Genomic DNA, 24,147 nt, shown 5'->3' on the forward strand with positions numbered 1-24,147 from the left:
GGTATTTTGTTCGAATAGGAAACGTTAAATGATTAAACTCAGACATTTAATGTCCGGCAAATTTCAAATGCATTCTTTCATGGGATCTTAAATGGGTTTTTCTTTTTAAAAAAGACATCAATTTATACATACTGTTTTGCATAGTTAGATGCCGGTTCCATCTAGCGCCTCGAGTTGGGGATTACAGCACGTGTGGTAAGTGACGTCACCTGTTTACAACTGCCAATGAGCACGTGGCGCACGAACCCCCTTGACAGCATTGGACAGAAACGGGAAGTAAAAGGCGGGGATCTTCAACCGATGAGCCAATAGCGTCAGGTATGCAAATTTAGTTTAAAATCTTCCCGGGAAATCCGAGTTTCGCGGGAGGGCTCTTGAGCGCGTAAACCGTATCCCTTCATTCATCAGGCCGTTTCCTGAAGCCATTTCTCGACGGGGGAAACGAGAGTTGCGCTACTTTTTAATCCATTGCATCTGCCTAAATGCACATACACGAGGACAAATCTTTTGCAAAAGTCGATGACTCAGACTTTTACCTTTGCTACGGTCTGATTATTTTTGTAACCATTGCGTGGATTAGCAATCGGATCGGCTTGAAAGTGTCGAGACAAGAAAAGGGGGCTATTCGAGAACAAGATGAGAAGAGGGATCTCTTCGGCTCCGGACAAAGTGATTTTAACAGGCGTTGGGGGCTCACATCTCGACAATAATATCATTTTAACAGCGCTCTCGGATCGTTTAAACCCAGCTCAAGCCAACGCTACTTATATCCAAATAATAACTACACCACCGCCTTGCAACGTAACACAGACCTCAAATGTATGTTTATCCGAGCCCTCGATAAACAACATTTACACCACCCCACAACAGGCTGCAGCAAATGGAAGTGGACATCGACCCGCATTAGGAAGGCCGCCGGTAATCATGCCATACAGCACATTGAAATGCATTTTGTGTGTAACTAACAAGCTCAAAACACGACACAAGGCTAGCCCGCTAAGGTTAGCCGAGCTTGTTGTTCTGCCAGCTAGCTGCTAACCACTTAGCCGCTCCCACGACCCAGCTTTACCACTAGCTAAGTTGTCCAAGTACCCCGTCTTGCTTTTTAGGAGGCTCTGAATAAGAGATGGGTTATTTTAATAAATGGCTTAATGTTTACACCACGTCCACGGGTGTGCGAATAGCTCGCTAGGCTCACTTGGTGATGCTTTTGAGTTCGCTTCAGCCTCGCAGGCAGATGGAAACATTGGTAAGAGATGAGCAACCTTAGCGATGGCCTAGTGGAGTCTTTAAATTTGGGGGGTTGGGGTGGTATTCGGGCTTTTTTTGCTCCACGATTGTACACTTCTACCCCTTTCGCCATTAACACTTCTTTTCTACTCGACTCTGTCGTTGTTAAAGCCACTTTGGCTTCACCACAGTTTTGATCTCAATCGAAAGCTTCAAATCGTCGATTGAGATGCAACTTGGAATGAAGCATGAAAATGAGTTAGCTGTCATGGCTAGCGCCAATCTTATCGAGGCGGGGAGAAATCCTTCTTTTCCGGCAAAGACTAACAAGTTTGAACAAGTGCACATTTATAAAGTCCACCGAAGAAAGTGCAACATGATGATGCATTTCCTTAACTTGAGTTTGTTGCATTCATTGTTGCTTTGCGCATTTAGTCTACTTATACCCTGCATAAATCACTCGGGGTCGCTTAAGCTTTTTTTCTCCTTAGGTTTTGGTCATTGTAAAGGGGTAAAAAATACTGTTCGTTTTGCCAGCTAAACTCGTGTATACGAGGCCAGAACCATGAGCAGAAGGGGTGAGGGGAGCTCCTTGCTGGTGTAAAATGGCTGACGTTTAGACTGTCAACAGGGGACGTAGTACGATTCCCTGACAAGGATGAATAAAATGTGCAGTATGTGTTGACGTGCGACTGAATTTTTGTCCTATACAAGACTTGGAAAGGGGTAATGGACCCTCTAAGGAGTGTTCTTTTTTCCCCCATTTGCAAAACACTACTGGAATTGTAGCCAGAAAAGTTTGGCTGATACATTAAGACTCCTCATGCTTAATGTTGATAGTGGTGAAGAAGGGGTTGTAATTGTTGAGAATTTAGTTTTTGATGATGCGCAAGTAACTATTTGCAACAAAACATGACATGATGAATAATTTCACCTTGTTAGGAAAATAAGTCAGGTCCCTTTCAATCCGGAGTAGGATAAAGCTACTAGAAGGAAGATTTTAATTCCTGTGATTTGATTTGAAGTTGTCTATAAATCAACAATTGAGCCACACATCTAAGAACACTCTTACAATACATGTGTTGAGTTAAAATTTTACACACTGATATGCATTGGAGTGATTTTAAAGCTAAAGTTAAATGAGATTCGCACCACTGTTTTGTTGCACATTCATGCCTTGTTTCATTAGTTACAGAGGTTTTTTTTGTACAATTCAAAGCTTATCATCTGAAAATATTTTCCATCTCTTTCCTGTAGGCCAAAAGGCGACTAGCCCTCGATGATTCTGACCACCAGTACCAGTCAGAACCGTCAAGGACGGCAAGAGGTAGAGGGACTGCCACATTAGCCATTGGAGCACATTTAAAGACAGCAAAAAGTAAGATTTTTCAGATACTAAGTAATTTCATCTACATGTTGACTTAACAAGAGAAGACTTGCTGCTCCAGAAGAACCATTTAAGTCTAAACATCAGAGCTGCCAACTTCCCCGGAATTTTGGGGGTTTACCCGGAAATGCCACGCAAAATCCGGGACCCCCGGACAGCCTCCCTAAATTCTAGAAATCCAAAGAAATTGGCATTTAATTTCTTTTTTTTGAAGCAACCATTTCGGAAAAGTACCAAATTTCCAATTTAAATGCCTCGAAATTCACACCATTGCTACACCTTCCGCCATCTTGATTCAACTCCACTGTAACATTTTCAGTTTTGTTTTCGCCATAAGGGAAGGAAGGAAGTAAGTATTATTAAGAAATCCAGACACTCGCAGAACATTGTCTTCTTATTTGACGAAATATCCCATGTTGACGTCGTCTCCCAAAGGACCGACATTTGCATAACATGCATGGCCACCTCACTCGCCTGACTTTGGTGCAGGCACGTGTGGGCTCAATTCCTGCTGGTGGCGGTATCATTTTGAGTGCATATGGTGGTTTGTCTCTTTGAATAGCCTACTGCTGACTGGCGACCGGTATAGGGTGTAGTCTGCCTTTCACCCGATGTCGGCTGGGTAAGGCTCCAGCAACCCCCCCGCAACAACATCCATGTGCGACTTCAGCGTGACACATGGTGGAATTACTGACTCTAAAATGCACATAGAAGGACCCAAATACAAAGATAAACTTATTTTCACTATGCTGTACCTTTTTAATAGTTTGCAAAAACATGATATTTCAATTAATGTAAAAACATGATAACAGTTTGATATAAGTTGTCCTTTCTTTGCATTGTATATCGATTTTGCATGAATTGCACTCACCCCGGAAATACTCCGGAAATGGGACAAGGGTACTCCTGAAATGGGGTCAACAGAGGTTGGCAGCTCTGAAACATGTATAATTGGACAAGTTTTAAAGAACATTGTCTTTAACATGTTCCTCTTGCATTTTAGCACCCAAGTCACCACCAGAAAGAACGCGGTATGACACCTCTCTGGGACTCCTAACAAAGAAGTTCGTGGATTTGCTCGCCCAGTCTGTTGATGGAGTTTTGGACCTAAACCTTGCTGCAGAAACTTTACAGGTACATGCCTTCCCTCTTAAATTAGGGAGATTCTGATTGTCTTTATTGTACATTCTCTTCAAACCAACACACTAAGGGTATTGAAAACAATAGATGCATATGGAAAAAATAAGCATTCTTCAATGGAATAGACATTATTCCATGTCATGCACAGCGTTTAACGACGGATAGCATTAGATCTAAAACCTTACATCTTAGCATCTCCCCAAAAAATAATGTGCAGTTTTGTGCCCTCAATTACTCCCTTACCTAGTCAAAAAAAGTAACACCTCAGTCTGCTGTAGTGCTTGTTCAACACTTGTGCAAACTATAAACAACCATTAAATATGCATATTTTTTAATAATTGCTTTTGTTTTACTTGTGTTCCCAATATGGTTGCCAGGAATAGATAGCTGTGTCATTAAGTCAACCCTACCAAGTGTCCGAGTAAGTTTTTTCCCCCCCTGGTTTTAGGTCCAGAAAAGAAGGCTATATGACATCACTAACGTGTTAGAGGGCATTCACCTCATCAAGAAGAAATCAAAAAACAACATTCAATGGATGTAAGACACCATACCATGTTTTTAACCATGTATCATTACCCTGTGTATATTTAACAAGATGCAATGCCATGAAAGTAAAAGTATTTAACCCCTTCTTGAATTATATTTCTTTTGCCATATTTATGACACAAAAGGCTCCAGTTAATCAAACCAATTTTACTATCATACAGAGACAACCCAATGAAATATAAAATGCAGTTTTTATATTATCATAATTTTATTTATTGTGGGTAAAAAAAAATGCCAACCTATCTGGCCTTATGTGAAAAAGTAATTGCCCTCGTGTTTTAAATCGTAAAGTAACTAACTGGTAATAGCCACAATTTTGTCAATTCTTGAGTTTAATGTTACTTGCAACACACTCTTTTTTGCCAACACATTTGTTTAATTAAATCTCTTAAATAAAATGTGAGAAGCTCAAGAACAAACATCAAGAAATTAGTGAATTAATAATTGAAATCTTTCTGTGTTGAAAAGATCACAAAGTCACTTCCAAGACTTGGTGTTCTAGAGAACCACTGTCCCACGGAAATAGAAAATACTGGGATCAGTGGCAAGTTTGCAAAAACACAATATTTCAATTAATGACATCACTAATGTGATATTTCTATTGCCAAAAGACAAAAAAAAATCTTGGAGTAGATGAATAAAATTGCTTCAACAGTGCAACAATGACTCATCCAACATTTACAAAAGAAATTAGCATGACACCCAAAGAACTGCAGGCCTTACTACCTATAATTGAGGTCAGTGTTAACTATTGTACCATACAGATGACACTGAATAAAAATGGCATACATGAGAGTTCCCAGTTGAAAGCTATTGTAGTCAAAAAGAACATGAAGGCTCATCTCCCATTTGTCAAAATCATCTTGATGATCCTCAACACTTTTGGGTAACCATTCTTGGACTGATGAGTCTAATGATTTAACTTTTTTTCATTGGAATGAAAATGGCACAGTATCTGTAAAAAAAAAAGCCATCTCGGTGTGTTCTGGGGGGTGAAATACTTTTTCCCTTCACTGTTACTGAGGATAATGTGTTTTTAATCATTTTATGCTGACAGGGGCTGCAGTCTGTTGGAAGTTGAGGGATCACTGAACCAGAGACAAAGACTGACGGCAGAGGTTTCCGCGCTGGCCGAAGAAGAGCAGAAACTTGATCAACTCATCCAGAGATGCACCCTGGATGCGAAGCACATGAGCGAGTCGCCAAGCAACGAGAAATATCCTTCACATCACTCTCATTTTGCTTTCAATATTATAATTGTCCAAATCATATTCTAACATTTTATACAAAGGTGTTTCTTTGACCATTTGCACATATGCATACGTGACATGTGAAGACATGAATCAACTGGGAAACCTTCAGGATCAAACTGTTATTGTTGTCAAAGCACCCAAGGACACGAAACTAGAAGTATTAGATCCTGAGGAGGTACGTTAGTTCCGTTTAAGATGCTATTCTTTGGTAAATTCAAAATATGCAACATTTTTAGCGTCTATGAAAAATCCACCCTACTGCATTTCTACATGTTAGAATATTCTCCACCTTTATGTGTATGTAAATACTTGACCAACTAATGTGATGTTCGTCTAAAAAAAAAATTCGGGCCTGATCACAAGTCTGTATCATGACTTCCCTTCCGATTTTTATGAAAATTTATTAACGTAGGATCTTTCTCCCACTTAATGAATGCCCTTAAACGTTGGATTTTAGTTTCCAAAAACTGCACTTGTTGGAATTTTGGTCAATAGTTGATGGTACCTGCTATTTTTTTTCTACAGTTGCATTACGTAAAGTCTTTGTAAAGTTAATCATTCTTTCCTCAGGGTCTCTCCATCCACTTGACCAGCACCAAAGGGCCTTTAGAGGTTCTGTTATGTCCAGATGTAAACGACCACAGTAGTCCGGTGAAAAATGGGAGCATGGACATCAATGGGAACTCACCTTTTCTCAAAGTCTTTCAAGGTTTGCTCTAAAAAAAATCATGATTTTTTAAATTGTATTAAGATATAAGTTATCTTAGTTCACTGAAGTAGCTGCATTTCATTTCATTGCAAGACGAGATTCTGTAACTATCACTTATTTAGGTCTTTTGCCGAGTAAACGCAGCTTATGGAGAAGCACCACCAATTTTGTCACACGCAGTTTCTGGGTGTGATGACAAGTAGGCTTTTTTGTTGTTGATAATGACGACAGGGCCTATGTCCGATTATTATTATTCTAGTGTTGCCTTTTCCACATAAGGTTAATGCACCTGACCAAGATTATGGTTACTATAAAAATTTAAGTGTTGATTTAGCTCATTTTTCTATTTAGTAAAATAGGGCCTTTTTTAAATCTAAGGTTTGCACTCAATAATGGTCTAAAACTCAATTATATCACAGACATAGAAGCTCATCTAGCAGATTTGTTTGGTTTCCCAGATGGCAAGAAGTATTTTCCAACACAAATCTTTTTGGTGACACGATCACTTTTTTTGCTGCTTGACTTAGTCAAACTAATAAATATAAATGAAGAATAACTGATCATCTCTGTCCGATACAGATTCCACGTCTCCTGGTGCCGCTACCGCTGTATCCGTCAATTCTCTCTCGCCAATCTCATCCCAATTCACAAGTCTTCTACAGCATACGGAAGACCAGATGCCTTCATCCCTGGGGCCTTTCTTGAACCTGGGACCCCCTATCCTGGATCAAGACAACTATCTTTTAGGATTGGGAGACGACCAGGGAATCAGCGACTTGTTTGACACCTGTGACTTTGATAGGTTGCCTTCACTTGGTTTGGATGATCTCCTGTGTAGCTAGCGCTAGCTGATCCAGATTTTGGTCAAGTGCATTTGAGTAAGTTTGGAGGCCTGTGACTTTCTAGTCAGTATAATCCAATTCTAGATACAAGAAAAAGGGCTATTTTTCCTTCCAATCCCCTAGCAGACAAAATGCCATGTTTACTCATGGTGTCACACATAATTCAGGTGAAGATTTTTCTTCTCAGGCTCTGGGAGGACTCCAGTGAAGCTTACAGGTGATTAGATATTTCAATTGCCTAAAGACAAATATCAGCTTTTTTTTTAAACAAACAAACAAACAAAAACACATTGCAGTATGTGTTCAGACCTGCACGAATAGAAGACACCACTTGGCTTGTGAACTGAAGCTAGAGTTTAATAAAATAGACTGAATGGGCTCAACAACATACAATTATTATCAAAATTATGATATTTCAACAATTCTTCGGTACCAAAGACATTTCTATGCCTTAAATGTCTTATTTCTTTTTATGACAGCCCTTTAACAGCTGTCGCACTTTAATATATTAGTCAAATCTGGCCTACTATGAGCTGAAATTTACTGTATTTAATAGATTTAAGATATAACACACCATGCCCCATTGCTTTGAGTCTCAGTCACGGTATAGTATTAAACTGTAACTGGGGCACAATGACCGCTCCACTTCACTTGACCGACTTGGGGTCTTCTGCACACCTGAAACACAAATTAGGTGAATAGTTTAGGGTGTGATGTAAATTTTAAAACAGTTATAATTAACCAGAAAAAAATGGTGGTCATCCAGTAAAGCAACCATGTTGAATTTCGACTATCTCAGTATTGATCTAGATATGTAAAATTTCAAATTAGAATGCCGGTGGTGGTAGTGTGCTACTTCTCGTTCACATTGGCTCATTATATTTGATGAAATCTGATGATAAAACTAAAGTTATAACTATAACTACTCTCTGAATACCAGGTGATTAAGCAGGGATTTAGTGCTTTAAGCAAGAATTTCTGGCAGACGTTTAGAATTAAATAGAACACAATTGTCTTGTCTCGATCTGAAGCCTGGAAAACCTGCAGCTGCAGGTTATATTGCTGCTGTTAGTTTTAGTTTCCCCCCAACCTGATAGTGTGTTTGTGCAATTGTGTATGTTTACGTTAAATCTTGCTTGCTCAAGAGTATGACGTGTAAATGGGTTGTTTTTATAAAAATGGTTGATGCACAAGGTACCATTGGCTTCCTCTGGCTAAATGTATGACATTACAGTTAAAGTTGGGCATGTCTAAATGTCACCGTAGCTTATTTTGTCATTGAGGAAACCTTGAAATTAGCAGTAGAGATCTCATACACCTATATCACTTAAGCCACATGTTTATATACACAGTACTTTGATTGGTAAGGACACAATTGTTGCAGTGATCATTAGTCAACCCAATTTGTGTCCAGTCACTCACTCTCCCTCACTGTGAGCATTTTCAAAGGCTATTACAAGACATGATGGTCTCCACTGGACTATGATCAGTGACTTCTGTCCACTGCTGAAGTGTCTAGCTTTGCCTCTGTGACACTGTGTGTCAGTTTTTTTTTAAACTTTTGGGACTTTTCTTTCATTCAAAAAAAATATTTTAGGTTGAGTCTTCAGTTACCTGTCATTTCCCACACCCAAACTTTTCAGATTACGATTACCATAATTGCTTCATAAGACAATTTACGCATTTATTTCTCAGTTTTAAGTAGGAAATTATGTTTGAATTTTATGGCCACACTAAAGATCGTTCATCACAAACATACTACAAGATAACTTTCACAGAATAGCAAAAAAAAGGAAAAAAAATCATCCAGTTTTTATGTAGCAGCACAGAATGAAATGTCTGATTTAGTTTGGTTTATCTATAAATTTGACATTAAATATTTCAATTTACTATATAACCTGATTGTTTGGCAGAGTAAAATGTTGCCTTTCCACAAGGTTTATTCTTGGAACAATTTTTTTTTGTCAATATCTTTATCGTAAGATGATCAAATTCTAACTTCATCTGGAATAGTACATTTTTTTCCCCTCAGCTTATTATGTTTTTCTTTTCACGGTGCCCTTAATACGCCATTTTGTACGATCTCAAATTTGCTATAGCAGCTCACAATGTTACAGCTGCTTTTCTGTGTTTGAAATCTGGTTATTGGAAAAATTACATTTACATGAGTTTCTAAAATGCCATTTGCTTATAAATAATTGGGAAAATTTGAAACAGCACTCATGTTCTTGGTCCTGCAAATTAATTGTTTCAAACTAAAGTACTTGGTTAAGGCAAATATAAAATGTACGAAGAAAATATATAAATGCTGCCTGTATCTAATGAATAAGGAGCAAAAAGCTGAAATAGGAAAGTTAGCTTTTTACAATTTGGGTAAACGGTTCTTGGTGTGATGTCTAATGTTAGTGTTTATCTTTTGATGAGTGTTTATATGTTTAACATCTGTTCAATGAGGAATTGGGAATGTAAATGTTTGGGGGGGGGGTGAAATGGGATTTTCTCCTTTTGTACTGTCAGACTTTGTAATTGAAATTTTGAATAAAGGAAATATAACTGAACAAGAATTTAAAAACCACGGTGTGTGTTTTGTTGAGTTCTTAGCTGTGGATTTATGAGGCCCTTTGAGACTGAGAACATACTATGTATCTTACAGGGCATTTTAACATAAAATAAATAAAGCAATTTAGAATGTCAAAATAAATTACTACTGTAGTTTGGAATACGGGGAAAATGCTGTAATAGTTGCATGAATCACTGATGTGATGTTTGCTGATTTTATTGTGGTCTGCAGTTAGACATGGTGTAGTGCAAGGGTGGCAAACATGTGGCTCTTGAGCCGCATGTGGCTCTTGAGCCGCATGTGGCTCTTGAGCCGCATGTGGCTCTTGAGCCGCATGTGGCTCTTGAGCCGCCATGCGGCTCCTAGCCAAAATGAATCTGGCTCTTTCCTTATCATATTTTGTATATACCGTGGCTATGTGCATCGTTTCATGCATCTCATATTGTTATTCTCTCTTAAAACACATTCACATTCACAAGGGCCCATTAAAAACAAATAATACATTATATTTAAAAAATAATTTGGCAGATTGACTTTTTTAAATGCAACTTCTGACCTAAAATGTGGCTCTTTCACTCACAGTTTAAAATTGCGTTTCTCAGCATCTTATTTGCCACCCCTGGTCTAGTGCTTCTCTCGCCTGGCATCAGTGTGCAAGCCTGGGTTCGATTCCCGAGTGTGTCCTACAACTGACCGGCGACCAATCTGGTATGTAGTCGCCCGAAATCAGATGGGATAGAATCCCGCAATTTACCGATCTTGATTCATCCTGACAACGGAAATTATGTCCCTCATCTCTCGCCGTACTCAATGAGTATGGCGGATAGGTACTTTTGAAGCGTCTGTTTTGGTACCTCTGATGTTTATTTATTTATTTCCGTCTTGTTTATACTCATCGCAGTGATCAAATAATCACATTTCCCACTGGGGTAAGTCAGCAGTCTATAATTGTGTATCATGCATATCAATCTAAGCAAGATGACACGTGGGCTGCACACCATTTAATGTCACTGAGCTAATCGTTAGCTTTGACCAGGTCCACGCTACTAAAATGTCAACACGCATGTCATTTCTTTCGTATCTGTTTAAACTACGTGTCTATGTGCACATTGAGACGGACAAAAAAATCATACCCACACTCCTACATATAGGAGCAATTTAAAGTTTTCGATCAGGCTACCCTGCATGTTTTTTGGGATGTGGGGGGAAAGCGGAGTACACGGGGAGAACGTGCAAACTCCATACAGTGAGGACCGACCTGGGATCAAACCCTCGACCCCAGAACTGTGAGGCAGACGCCTTAAACAATCGATCGCCGGGCCGCTTTGTCAAAATGTAATTGCATACTGTTGTTATTAGATTGTTAGATTGCTTTGAGTGCAAGCACATATGTTTTGTATATCAATGTATAATTTCTAATTGGATACAGCAGGTAATGGGACACGTGGACAATTCTGGCTACTCAAGGGCCTGTGTAATTGTTTGGTGGACAAACAAAATAATTCTGATTTTTGTTGTTGTTGTTGTGTTTTTCCTGGTGAAACTAAACTACATAGTTTATAACTTTAGATGATTGATCTTCTTCACTTAAACAACAGAACCACATTTGAGACATTTAATTTGCAGTTTTGCTGACATGTCTTTTCTTTTAATCCAGATCATGCCTTCGGCCTGTGACTCTTTGATTGACGATATTGAGGACTTGGTGTCTTCGAGTGACCCTACTCCTCATGAGAGGCAGTCTGCTCGGAGAAGTGTCATACCCAAGTCCAGGAGAAAAAACAATGATATGAATAATGAGGAGCTCCAAGCTGACAGGTATATTAAATAATTGGATTTACCATGTAGTCGTTGATCTTGTATTTTTCCCCTTTCATTATGTGCTTGCTTGCATTTGATGGTGGGAATGTTATAGTATAAATGTTATAAGATGGAATGCCAACAAAATACACCTTGCAACAGTGTGTTACCAAAGGCAAAAGTATAAACTGAGACATGATTAATCCCGTACTGATTTACAATTCTAATGCTTTACCCATAAGGATTGATGCAATAAGTTAAAAGGACGACAGTCACAAAACATGTTTATGTTGTTATTTAGGATTTGATTTTTAACATGCATGTATACTGTTCAAATGTTCTAGTACATAACCTTCTCTTTTATGATCATCTCAATATATTTCCAGTCTGATTCCTGGCACTCAGAAAATCTGGATGAAAACGTGGGGCTGCAGCCACAACAACTCAGATGGAGAATACATGGCTGGACAGCTTGCTGCCAGTGGATACAAAATGACAAGTAAGAAACAGTTTTTGTGGTTTGAATTGTGTTTATTGTGATAAGAGTTACACTACCTTTTAAAACATGACCTGAACCTGTACATTTGATAATATTTGTATTAGGGGCAACAATTTGATGCTGCAAATAAAGTAAGCAAAAACGAGTTAATCAAAAATATGTGCTGGTAGAATACATTCGTTTAGACACAATGGGACCTCTAAATGTATGTTATCCTTTTATGAAACACTACCACTATACAGGTAGGCGCAGAATGTTTTTCTATTCCTAAATTCATACTGTACATTGCTTTGCAGCCGTTTCAATGTCCATTGCAAATTAAGGTTGTGCAACGTGTTTACTCACAGTAATAAGACAAAAGCGTACGCATGTTTTTCTGTAATACGACCACCAGAGGGCCGTGTTGGCCAATATCAGATTGATAATATTTTATAATAATTAAAAATGTGGCCAGAAAAAACTTTTTGTTGTAAACTGTCACATCACTTTGAGGCAAAAAAATATTTTGTGGCCAATTAAAAATAAAATAAGTTAAGGGACGTTGCAATCATTTTGTTTTGTTTCTAAATATAATTAAAAATAAATGCTCAATCTCTTGAGTTATAGTATGGAACTTTTTTTTATTTTTTATGTCTTTTCACCTGGATGTATTTGTTGCACGGTCTTAAAAAGGCGGGCCAGGTAATGTAAATCTTTACAACTTGATGGCAGAAGGTGCATAATCAATCTTATGACATTTTGCTTTAGTGGTGTGTTCTGTGATTTTGTCTAATGTGCAGTAAATAACCCCAAACCCTGTGACCACCGTACAATTAACTCTTTGCTGACTTCATTGCAGACATCAGAATAATGACAATTGCTGGGCCAGATTACCAAATAAGATTAATGGTGTTAAACAGTATTTGCGACTATCTGTTTTATGTCTAATTCCATTAGTATATGAAGGGTGAGTAAAACTTAATATAATTGTAGTACAGCTTGGTCTTATATTAATGTTTATTCTCCCTTCATTAGCCTTTTTGGTCGATAACAGTATTCTTTTATACAGTTAAGCTGTAGTGTGAGCACTCACAAACCAATTGGCGGATTTTTCTCCATTGTCTACCAATTTCTGTCGTGTCTTCAGGGCAGTGATTGTGTTGTAGTGGCTCACTGGTAACACTGAAGGATTAGTTTGATTCCCGTTTCGTTCGCTTCAATCTTTTTGTTTGTCTTTTTTTGTTTTGTTGGAACAGCACCCTTGCTTTCTGTGTGAATGTTGTTCATATAGACCGTCGGACTACACCAAAAAATCGATAATGATCATAGTAGGTTTTACAGGATGGTGATGTATTGAGCAGTAAGGGGACTGGAGTTCAATTTGATCAAATTGTATGAAAAGTGTATGGGAGGGTGGAATAGCACATAATTTCAAGGACAAATGGTTGTAGTGTCATACAGAACACCGATATTTAATCCTATTTGTGTGTGTTATGTCTTTATAAGACAAAACAGCTTACGTCATATTGCAACAGATCGATGCCGCATTGTAAAAAAAAAAAGTTTGTTAGACAAAGATCAAGACATGAAAACATGACATCACCTTCTCTCACTCCCAATACTGCCTCTTTTTAACACCCCTCCCCTAACTCTTTCATTCTTTCTCCAACTATGACATCACCTGATGAGGCGTAGTAGCAGTTGTTTTAGCGGCCTGTAGGTGGCACTGTTACTTAAAGTTTGTTGGAAAACAGGATGAGGTAATGCATGTGAGAAAAATATACTTTGTTGTAATTCCACTTTCTTTAACACAGTTTTGAGATGTGAAACATTTTCTTCCTCATTGCGATTTAAAACCGTCATATTAGATTTATGATTACAAAAACCATGAATATATACCATATTTAAATATAAAGTTGTTTGTAAAAAAATCTTTTGCTTGCTTCCTTTAATATTTGCTACAAATAAAAATAATTCCCACTTTAATTGAGATGATTAATAATCAGTGCATTATTATAGACAAGGCAAAATAAGTTCAGAACAATTCAGAACAGAACCAGCCTACCATTCTCTCTTTTGTTTAACAAAATGGCAGATTTTAGGAGGCTGCTTTGCTTCCATTGTGTTTACACCTGCTCAACTGCCGGAACTTGTGTGTATGCTGGCCCACATGTTTAATGCTGCTCGCTGTACGACCAAAGAGGGCACTGTTAACCCGTAATTGCACACAGGCAGAAAATGATCTAGTTGAGGGGTTGGAAAGATGTGCCAGAAACTGACTTCATAGCATGGCTTGTAGAAAAATGCACCCCCCACGCCCTCCATCGCTGCCAGCCGTCCTCACGCAAAACACTTCAGTTATGATTTTTACATTGCAGTTAGGCAAAACGACTCTCTTGAACACACTGTGAGCCAAATGGGTCGCTCTGAGTTGCTTGTTTGGACACAGGCAGCTGGAAGATATGGATTCACAGAAGGGGTGTGAGATGTTTTGCCAAATTGCACTTGAACAGATCTACAGATATTAAAGCAAAGGACAATTTTCCATTTAAAAAAAAACATGTTTATAATTTATTATGTTGCAAATAATATCTATAGGAAAGCTAGAATGGTATTGCTTCTTGACAAACATATTTAAGGATTTAGTCATTCTATTTTATGGCACTCAGAGGAAACTGTAGTGTTGCTTTTAATAGATTTCTACAGCACGTTAAACTTACATTTTGAAATGTTCAAACTTTATACTGTGAAATCCTACATTTTTCGAGATTGCACTTGCTTTTTATCGGCTCCTGCTGCTCTGAGTGATTGTATTACATCATTGCATAGTATTCTCGCTTTAAGTGTGTGCGTGTAGACATCGCATACGCGGCGCCTCATTCATAAATCGGAGGATGAGGACTTTTCTGATTGGCTGACTGTATGCTATGCAACATTACGCACCGCCGTGTCATAGTGAGTGAACCCTTAAAATGTTCCCTCTGACTCCACCTCTCACATTTACAAATGTGCACACATAGCTGTCGGACAGAGACATTTGGTAGTGAAGGTAGTGAAAATTGGTTCTATATGAAGCAAATATGTGATGTGAGGCGTGGGTGCTCCATGGCAGCCGACATTCTAAAAGATGCAATGCGTTCGCTATGTACGCAAAGATGCATTCTGTCTTTCCGCTAACTCCCTCTTGTACGTGGCCGACAATCCATTCCGTACATTTGGAGAGGGAAAATAATGCAAGGGAAAGCAATGTGAGAAAAAAGGAGATGAAATATCCGCATGGTAATGGGCATAAAGAGGCGTTGGCAAAATTGAGAGCAGGAGTCAGTCGTGCAGAAAGAGACACTGGTGCGATGCACGGGTGACGACGTGCTGCAGTATCTTATGTTGTGCTTTAAAGGTAGAGATAATAACAATAGACAAAGGAACCAGCCGCAGAGTGCAATAATGTAATGTAAACTGGCTTCAACGACTTGTATGGCAAAACGCATACAGTTAAATAATAAATAAATAAACACCTGCAGATTCTTCTATTTATACTGTAAGCTTAAATGTGTAGAGCACGCATATGACAGCTAGGGTGGCAGTTAATATGTAAATATGGATATGCAAATTCATTTGTTGACAGGATTTACCCATTTTAAATATTAAAATTGTCACAATCACACAGTATAGGCTTAGTTTAAGCTAACTAAGACACATTTTTATTGTCAAATAAACCTCAAATATGCACATTACGCTTGGTGGAAATTAAAATGTGGATTCCTTTACTTACATTTTCTGCGTGCTATGTCTCGCAGACAAGAATGCAAACATTTTCCATGGCCTAGAATTCTCCTTAAGTCTACAAATAGACCATGAGTCTAGGCAGTCAAGTGTAACCATTTAGAGGCCAGGAAATTGCAGTGATCCCAAGCTCTGTGTGTGCATGCATGCATGTGCGTGTCTGGGTGATCCTACAAGGTGACCCTCATGTATGCAGCACCCAGGAACCTTTTAGAAGCAATGGGATTTGGTAACCCAGCTTGGCCATCTTTTAAAAGTCCCTTGAGGGAAACCGGGATAGAGAAAAGAGGAGAGTGGGATTGCACGAAGGAATAGGGGATCATCTCCCAATCTTATCTATTGATTACTCAGACGAAAGGAATTTTGGAACATATCACAAACCTGAAGAAAACGACTGAAAGAAGTAGCAAGTTATTTGTTTACATGACAAAAGCATTTGGGTGCCAGAAAATTCCAATATTTGAAGTTGAAAGTATTAGAAAATGTTTGCAAGTCCCTGAAAATGGACAACTGTGAAAACAAAAGTGTGGATTGAGTTTTTAGACTAGGGATGGGCGAGCATGTCATTCAAGCAAGTAATGGTGAAAAACTGTTCTGTACTTTGGGGTGAAGCTTTCAATAGTTGTGGTATCATGAAAGGAACTCTAAATCCAATAGCGCTGATTCTTTTCGCTTAATAAGCACCACAGCGAAAACACAAACAGAAAAATTGACCTAACTGGCGCAAAAAGGATAAACAAGGGACCAAGTAATTGTGTTGTTTTAAACAGGCTACAGGTGTAAATAATTCAAAACTGGTTAAAAAGACAACAATAAGGAACTAAACATAATAAGAAATTGAAAGGCTTATTGCACAAAATAATGCTGATCTCCAACTTGGAATAAGGAACAGGATAAATCAAAGGAAAAACGAGAGACCACTTTCATTATTTTTATATCAATGTGTTTTATATGTCTATGCCATCCTAATATGGAACATAGGGCGAAATGATTCGAAATACTGGAAACCCCACTTGGGTTTTGGGGGGTTGGGGGTCTATTCCCTATTCCCCAAAGAAGCCAACCAGCCAGTCAACCCTTGTTATCGCTGGAAAACGGCCTCGATTCTGCAGGGATTTGGAATACCCTGAAGGCATATATTAGGAATACCATCTATGTGATTTAAACACAAGAATACAGTAGCTGTCGTTGGATCAACAGAGACTAGGAATACTCAAATAAGTTGAGAAAAATGTACAAATATATTTATTTCAATGTGTTTATAGAATTTGTTTCTGCTTTCTTGTTTTGAGGACACATTTTGTAAAGGTATACCATTTGCTTACAAAGAACTCAAGATACATGTATATTCTTTGACTTTTTTGGGTTGGGTTGTCATTTTGTCTTTTGGATGAATTATCTTTCCTTTTCCATTATTAGATTATCTTTTGGGTCTATTTTTCAAATAATTGTCCTATTTTTCCTTCCTGTCATTTTGCCTCAACAAAACCCAAATCTATAGTTTCTTTCATAAAGAACAAATGAATACTTAAAACATATTAGGCATCAATGTTATCTGAGGCTTATACAGTGGTGTGGATTGGCACAAAGCAAAGGAAATCCTGAATGAGGTCTTTAAAGACATGCAGCAAATGCTTTCTCAAGACTTCCTTCAAGCTCCTTTACATTACCTACTTTTTTGCCATAGAGTACAATTTTGAGACTTCAGCGCCATTACTTACTTGGCGACCACCTGCTGAAATGGAAATCATAGTGTATATTCATTTAAGACCACATGCTGAAGTGAAGCCCATGCTACATGTGATTGAACACTGTTTGGGTTTACTGGTTCATATTATGTACAAAGGACCTGTGGAAAAAGGACTATGATTGCAGTTAGAAAGGTTAAAAAATTCAAATATTTTGCAGTGTGTGGGTACTATTGTGTGTATGGGCATGTCATTGGTTTTGTTATAAATTAATTCCACACGTGTCCTTGTATAATCTTACCTTCATACATATAAATGAATTGGCTATGTGCTAGATTTCCGTGTGAGAGCACAGATATTAGATAAAGTGGATTTAAAAGCTGTGAATGATTTGAGCAGCAGGTTTAATTTGAATTGGAATCGGACAAAGTAACCTTGATCACCAAGCAGAAAAAAATGATTGGCTGCATTGGTAGGACCTTGCCAGACCAGAAAATTGGCATACTTGTTTTGTTTGTGAACTGTTCAAGTTCTGTTATGCTCATAAGTAGTCGATTTGATAAACAGCAAGGCTGACTGTAGTACATAATAATTTAGTTCTTTTTAGTTGTTGTTGTATTTACACTGGAACATGTGTATGCTTTCACTATTGTCAACAATGATTAACTCACTAGGGATGGAACTAGTATTTAAAATACAATGGTGTCTTATCAGAGCTGAACTGTAAAGGGCCTATTTATTCTAAACTCATGGGGGCTGCGACAAAGAAAGGCAGGTAGTGAAAATTTGATGAAAGTTATCACGAAAATAACTAAAAAACTTCTCAAATGTGTTTTGCTGTAAGGGCTCTATGTGCCAAAATGCAATTTTTAGATATAAGGAAAGAGGATTTTTATTGAAAACAACATGACAGAAATATAGTAGATATCGTGTTGTATATGCAGGACTGGTTTCACTGATATTGACACTTTCTTGGCAACCTTGTCCAGTATCTTCACAACGTCTTGAGTTTTTGTTCTGGGGTTGATTCACACATTTTGGAACCAACCACGTTCATGCCCCTTGAAATTGCACCTTAGGATGAGCTAGATTTCTGGAGCTTTATGATTCTGTTTTTTTCTTCCTGAATGTGATCAAGGTACTCAAAACCTTGTCTTTAGTTTTTTCTTATCCTTAGGACCACCACCTCAATGCACACACTCAGTCATTCCTCTCTCATTTCTTGTCACCTTTATGCCACAAGTGGCCTATTGATCTTCCAGCCCCCCTATTGTCAAAAATGTGATATTACTTGTACGCTTTTGCTTAGTTCAAAGACGAGTCTTGCTTTTAGATAAACTTTGTTGGCAACAATTCTCTTGTATTTCCACATAACCAAGGTGGCTTTACAGCTGTCACTATCCTCACTTTGAGGTTGGGAGCGATCAACTTTTCATCAGTGGTGGCTTGAAGCGTGGCTTGCAGCAGCAAATGAGCTGAGTAGAACAGATGACAGCAAGACCCCCGCTGTGCTGTTTGAATGACAGAATGAGTTCTCGCATCTGTGGCGAGCCAAACTTCAGGTGGAATGCACTTTGATGAGTAAAAGAATTAGTGTAAGATCAGTCCCTCTAATTTTAAAATCTCTAAAAATACATGAAATACAGCCTGAACCTTATTTATGTGATGCATTGATTTCAGAATTCCTCTCTTGGTTTATTGTCTCACTCAGCACGAGCTTCTTCACTTGTTTTAGTTCATGACCACACAACATTAAAGATATTCTGATGCGTACAGTTATGTAATTAGCATTTGAAAAGCCTTTCATAGAACATCAGATAATTTTGAAGCCATCTGCTTTCAGTGGAATTTGTTAAGGTGATGTGTTGATTTGTTGTGGTGTCAGATTATCTTATACTTTTTCATTGAGTACACTTAAACTTACACACTTACAATTACTTATTTACACTGTTTCCTGATGTGATTCCTCATGAACACATGCTCTTAACCAATACATGTATTATTTATTGAGGAAAACACTTCAAATTGTTTCATTTTGCAATGATTTATTAATTTGGAGGAAATTTTTCAGGGATTCTACTTCATGTCGGTACCATCTAACTAATGTATTCATGCTCAGATGCATGGATGCTCTCACGGAAGCAATGATGTTCACTCATAAACCTATTCTGTAGCTATTTTGTGTTCTTTCCAGGTTAACTATAATATAACATTTGTGACATCGTATGTTTTTTCAGGGCAATCTACTATCATCACTTACCATGATATCTTATGCTTCTTTTTCTTCTACAACACAATTCTCTTTGGCCTTTATGTTATTTTGATGCAAAATGCACTTTAAATAATAAACAGATGCTGCTTTCAGAATGCTTATAATTCAAAAATCTTTACTCTTGAGCTGAACAAGGCCATAAAACATCCAGTTTCTTTGGTGATGCACAGAGAAATACCCTCTATTTCTCTGTAAACTTGAGTCTTCCTTTGCGTGTGATTGCGTGCGTGTTGGCATACTTTGAGTAAGAGCAGCTTCTCTATATAATCATCTACTCTTCCCCCAACATCCACATTCCTTTACCACTGCGCTGTGCTAAACACTTGGGTAAGATCTTGTATGCAGGGTTTAAGGGTGTAAATTAAGGCTTTGGAAAGTTCATTTCAACTGCATTGGTATCATTGCCAGATGTAGCAATGTTCAGTTTGGTATGGTTAGGGCAAGACAGTTTTAATTTAATGCGTTATAGTGATTATTTCTATTACGGTAACACTGCAGGTGTGTACAGATGAAGCTATGTGCCTGTGCCATTGATGCATGTAATTTGGGGAGACACTGCCAATTGAACAAGGTGGTCCACTAAGCTTATCACATGTTTTTCTGTTCTGCAAAATGTGTTTCCGTTAGATTAATTTACCACACCAAATGGTTCTCTGTCTTCTTTGTGAACAAGCTAGATCAGCAGACTGGATGCAGATTTACCACAACTCTGTTTTATAGTGCATATGCCAAGTTGAATTTTTCCCTTCAGTTCCTCTGAACTGTTTAAGAAACGCACTGCTTTAAGCATTCCTTCTTATTGCTGAATGTTTCACAAAAATTAGATTTAATTTTGCAATGGTGGATGTCTCAGGAACTCTTGCCATCTCATATTCTTATCCTGTTCTCACATAACCTCCTTGGACTTGCATTAACTTAATTTGACTTAATACTGCTAAGTAGTCAAGTTTTATTTCTTTTTTGACCCACCTTTGTCTCCATTAGCATCCTTCTATTCTTCGGTCTAACATTTTGAAATGTTGCCATACATTTGGCCATGTTTCTTGGGCTCAAATTGTTGATCAATTTGTCTGTCATTGATGCCTCCAAAAAAATAGGCTGTGTTCTTTTGGACTAGCCCAACAAATTCTTTCATTGTAAATCGTGTCAAAGCAAAAATGCAAATGAGTCAGGAGATTGCAATATGAGCTGGCTTCAAAATCACAATATCATATTGCAGTGTTATGGGCCTCTTCCTCCGGTGCCACCAGGATGCCCTGGCTTCAAAACCATAATATCATATGGCCATGTTCTGGGCCTCTGGCGTCGTAGCCACCAGAATGCTTCATGTGCTCAGTGCATTAGCAAAAATAAAAGTGCTCTACATCTGGGCTATTTGCATAGCATTTGCATTTGAACCCCAATTGGCTGTTTTTGGAATGCCAAGAGGCTAAATTCAGTATTTATTACTCAGGCCCATGACTAGTTTCACATTTTTGTGGCATTTGCATCTGATTTGCATGTCCCTCATCTTGGTAGTGGGAATATGGGGCCAGATGACCTAAATTGTCTCAATTCCACTTTGAAATGAGAAAGAAATGGTGGATAAAGGCTTCCTATCACAATTAATCGAATTAGGCTACTTAACATATGAAGGCATAGTACATTTTAGAAGGGCTATTACTTAATGTGATAAGTCAAGGAAATTTGCTTTCAATTGAACTCTCATTCCAGCGAGATGTATTTGAGTGCGTGCATTTGTGCAGATTGCACCCTTTTTGTCCCCCTAAAATTAATCTGAACGCTCTGTTTACTTTTTTAGTGGTTCTAACTCTTTTTGGGTTTACGGCTATGGTGCTTTCACACGTCTTTTTTGTGAGTTTATTCTGAAACAAACCTTAGGATCGATTTTCTTGGACATATGTAAACATAGCAACCCCATTTGGATACAAAACAAAAAAACGAGCTGAGAGCTAAATTGGCTGGTCTAGGTTCGCTACCATTCATCTGCCCCCTCTGCGGATGATCATCTGAAGGGACCTGCTAAAATGTGTTGTAGTCTGTGAATAATTGGCTACCAGATTCTGATAAATGAATGCAGACAACAGTGCCAACAGACACACCCACTTTTATTCCGGTACAAGCTTGAGCTCCACCTACCACAGTCCATCCAGGACAGGTGAGGTTTTACATACAGATGGCATCTACCTTTGTCTTTGTTTGGTTTTCCAGGGGTCAGATCTGGAATTAAAAGGAAGAAAACACAGAGTCATCTTTTTCTGGCTCACCGCCAGACCCTTTCATGTTCTCTGCAAACTGATGTACTGTCTGACTTTTCATTTTTGCCTACACTTCACCAACACAGAGCTTCGTATGCAAACTTCCCACATAAAGTGAACTGTCATCGCCTCAGGCACAAAAACAACAAGCCTCCTCAAGCTTATGTTTTGACATGACCCGCCTGTTTGCACTTTCTTAGACATTTGATTGAGAACCAGGTGGGGTGACGATTTTTGTCGGCAACAACGTTGGAAGAAGGTGGTCAGTCAGAAACTCCACATACATAGTAGAGGAAACACCTGTATTTTCATAGACCATAAAAACCAGTTCATTGAACAATCTTATCCTGCCAGCAATTTAGCTGCCTCATTGGCTGTTATTAACCTTAAACCTGTTAGGCATTGGACCATCCTTAAAAGATATGTGAGTGAGACCACATTGAAAGTATGGCTCTGGGAGATGAGTAATATCGGCCTGTTTAAAGTTATTGCTAGACATTTTTTAATTCAAACTTGTCAGCCACACAGAAGGGCTTCCAAGGAGCAGGCCAGAAGAAAAAGAATCACTAAGTGAGGCAAAATGTGAATTTGTACACATGATGAGCAGATGTCTTGAAGAAACCTTCATGCTACTTAACTGCTACTTATAAGTGAATTCACGAGTAAAGATTGGCTTTATCAGTGACCTTCAGAAAACCCCTCCTGTCGCCTGGACACACTGACCTCCTTGTCCTTGACTCTTAATAATTTCCCTCACAGTGTGGAACATCTTTTCATGCTTGCACTGATGACCATAATGGCTTTCTGTCTGGGCTGAAGACTAGTTATTGTTCCTAATTAGTGCTTGAACCTGGTGTATTATATCAATCTCTCCAAGAAAGGTGAGGTGTGTTATGGCAAAAAAAAAATTTAGGAGCAATTTCTCCCATCTGCCTCTACGCCCTTCAATAAATCAATGTTAATGTGAATGTAAAATTACAATGAACTCATTTATTATGACTATCTTGGCAACCTTCCAATATTAAGTCCTAATGTGTTGTAAAAATTACTTTATTCTCTTTATCTCGGTCCCCTTTATTGTGGACAAACATGTAAATAAAATTATTGCATGCTTTGTAGTGTTTTTACTCTTCTACTATCAGCTGAGGCTTCTGTGCTGGACCTAGGCGGACCCACTGTCAGCCAAATTGTACTGGTTTTGACTCGTAGCATTCATCATTCCTGCTCCTGCAAGCATTGCTCGCCCATTTTCCTGAATTACCCCTGCTTAATCACCTATTGTTATTCCTCTGCATATTGCAGTAGTTTTACTGTGGATTCCCCGAGGATGATTTCAATCCTGTTTTGTGATGTTGGTCGAAATTTGTTTCAATGTTAATGTTAAGAGAATGGATATCATGGAAGTATCGAAAGTAGTTCTTATACCATAAAAGAAATTAAGTGTTTGTGCTGATTTCATGTAAGAATGCAACACATAAACAAGCAGCATACGTCGTTTGGATGAATTAGATCCATTTTCAGAATGGAGAAGAATGTGACGCTGCAATCAGGCAGGCTCTGTGCTTAATTCATAGGTGTTACAGCTGGTGTAAAAAAGTGCCTTGTAATAGGAACTATTTGGGACTTTTATTTTAGGCCCTCTGACTCAAAGAAGAAAATTTACCAATTACTGCCCTTATTTACTCCATTTTTTAGTACTGAGTTTTATTATTACTTTTATTTATTCTTTAAAAAGTTTCTTGGATACCCCCACACCCCCCGAGTCCACTTTCCTCCCTTGAGTGATGCTACAGCTCATCGTCTTCAGCAGTAATGGACTCACAGCTGAGTTACTAAGAAATGGAGACAATCCCAAATGAATAGTTGTTTTTAAGAAGCTGTCAAACTGTTCGGTAGGAGATCTCTGGTTTCCCCCCAACTGCGCTCAGCTAGGCGTACACTCTAGCTTCCGAGTGCAAAATGATGCAGAGTGACATCTGCACACCAAGCTATGCATGTCTCTTAGAAGTGACACAAGATTAAACATGGGATATGTCTTTCCACAATGATTTGTCGCTAGCCGGCTTTTAACAGTCTTGACTTTGCACCCACTATTGACATCTGCTCAAAATAGCTGTTTTAGTTTTGGTCTAGTTGGCCTCAAGCGGCTAAGTTGGAGATGTCTCTCTCCTTTCTTTCATTTTTACAAGTCTTCAGCACCA

General features: G+C 38.4%; 2 protein-coding genes across 5 annotated transcripts in view; both read left to right on the forward strand.

The window, feature by feature from the left end:
• Positions 1-362: 362 nt before the first annotated feature.
• On the forward strand, positions 363-9,671 carry LOC144073540 (transcription factor E2F3-like). Of its 2 annotated transcripts, none has more exons than XM_077599472.1 (8): positions 363-918; positions 2,488-2,608; positions 3,621-3,751; positions 4,206-4,294; positions 5,361-5,519; positions 5,617-5,731; positions 6,127-6,265; positions 6,845-9,671. In XM_077599472.1, the coding sequence occupies exons 1-8, from the start codon at positions 637-639 to the stop codon at positions 7,105-7,107; spliced, it is 1,299 nt and encodes a 432-aa protein (XP_077455598.1). In that variant the 5' UTR covers positions 363-636; the 3' UTR covers positions 7,108-9,671. The 2 variants fall into 2 exon arrangements, with proteins under 2 accessions (XP_077455598.1, XP_077455599.1); XM_077599473.1 differs by lacking the exon at positions 363-918 and adding an exon at positions 1,070-1,249.
• Positions 9,672-10,298: 627 nt separating this feature from the next.
• Positions 10,299-24,147, forward strand: part of cdkal1 (CDK5 regulatory subunit associated protein 1-like 1) — a 112,129-nt gene continuing 98,280 nt past the window's right edge. Inside the window, exons 1-3 of one of the 3 annotated variants that reach the window (XM_077599452.1) lie at positions 10,299-10,375; positions 11,325-11,485; positions 11,854-11,966. In XM_077599452.1, coding sequence (XP_077455578.1) covers positions 11,328-11,485; positions 11,854-11,966 — 271 coding nt within the window. In that variant the 5' untranslated portion in view covers positions 10,299-10,375; positions 11,325-11,327. Of the gene's footprint in view, positions 10,376-10,426; positions 10,597-10,717; positions 11,003-11,324; positions 11,486-11,853; positions 11,967-24,147 lie in introns of those variants that run through there. The other 2 variants (XM_077599450.1, XM_077599451.1) reach the window with 2 other exon arrangements.

The sequence above is a fragment of the Stigmatopora argus genome, chromosome 4 (assembly GCF_051989625.1).
Source record: "Stigmatopora argus isolate UIUO_Sarg chromosome 4, RoL_Sarg_1.0, whole genome shotgun sequence".
Classification (NCBI taxonomy): Eukaryota; Metazoa; Chordata; class Actinopteri; order Syngnathiformes; family Syngnathidae; genus Stigmatopora; species Stigmatopora argus.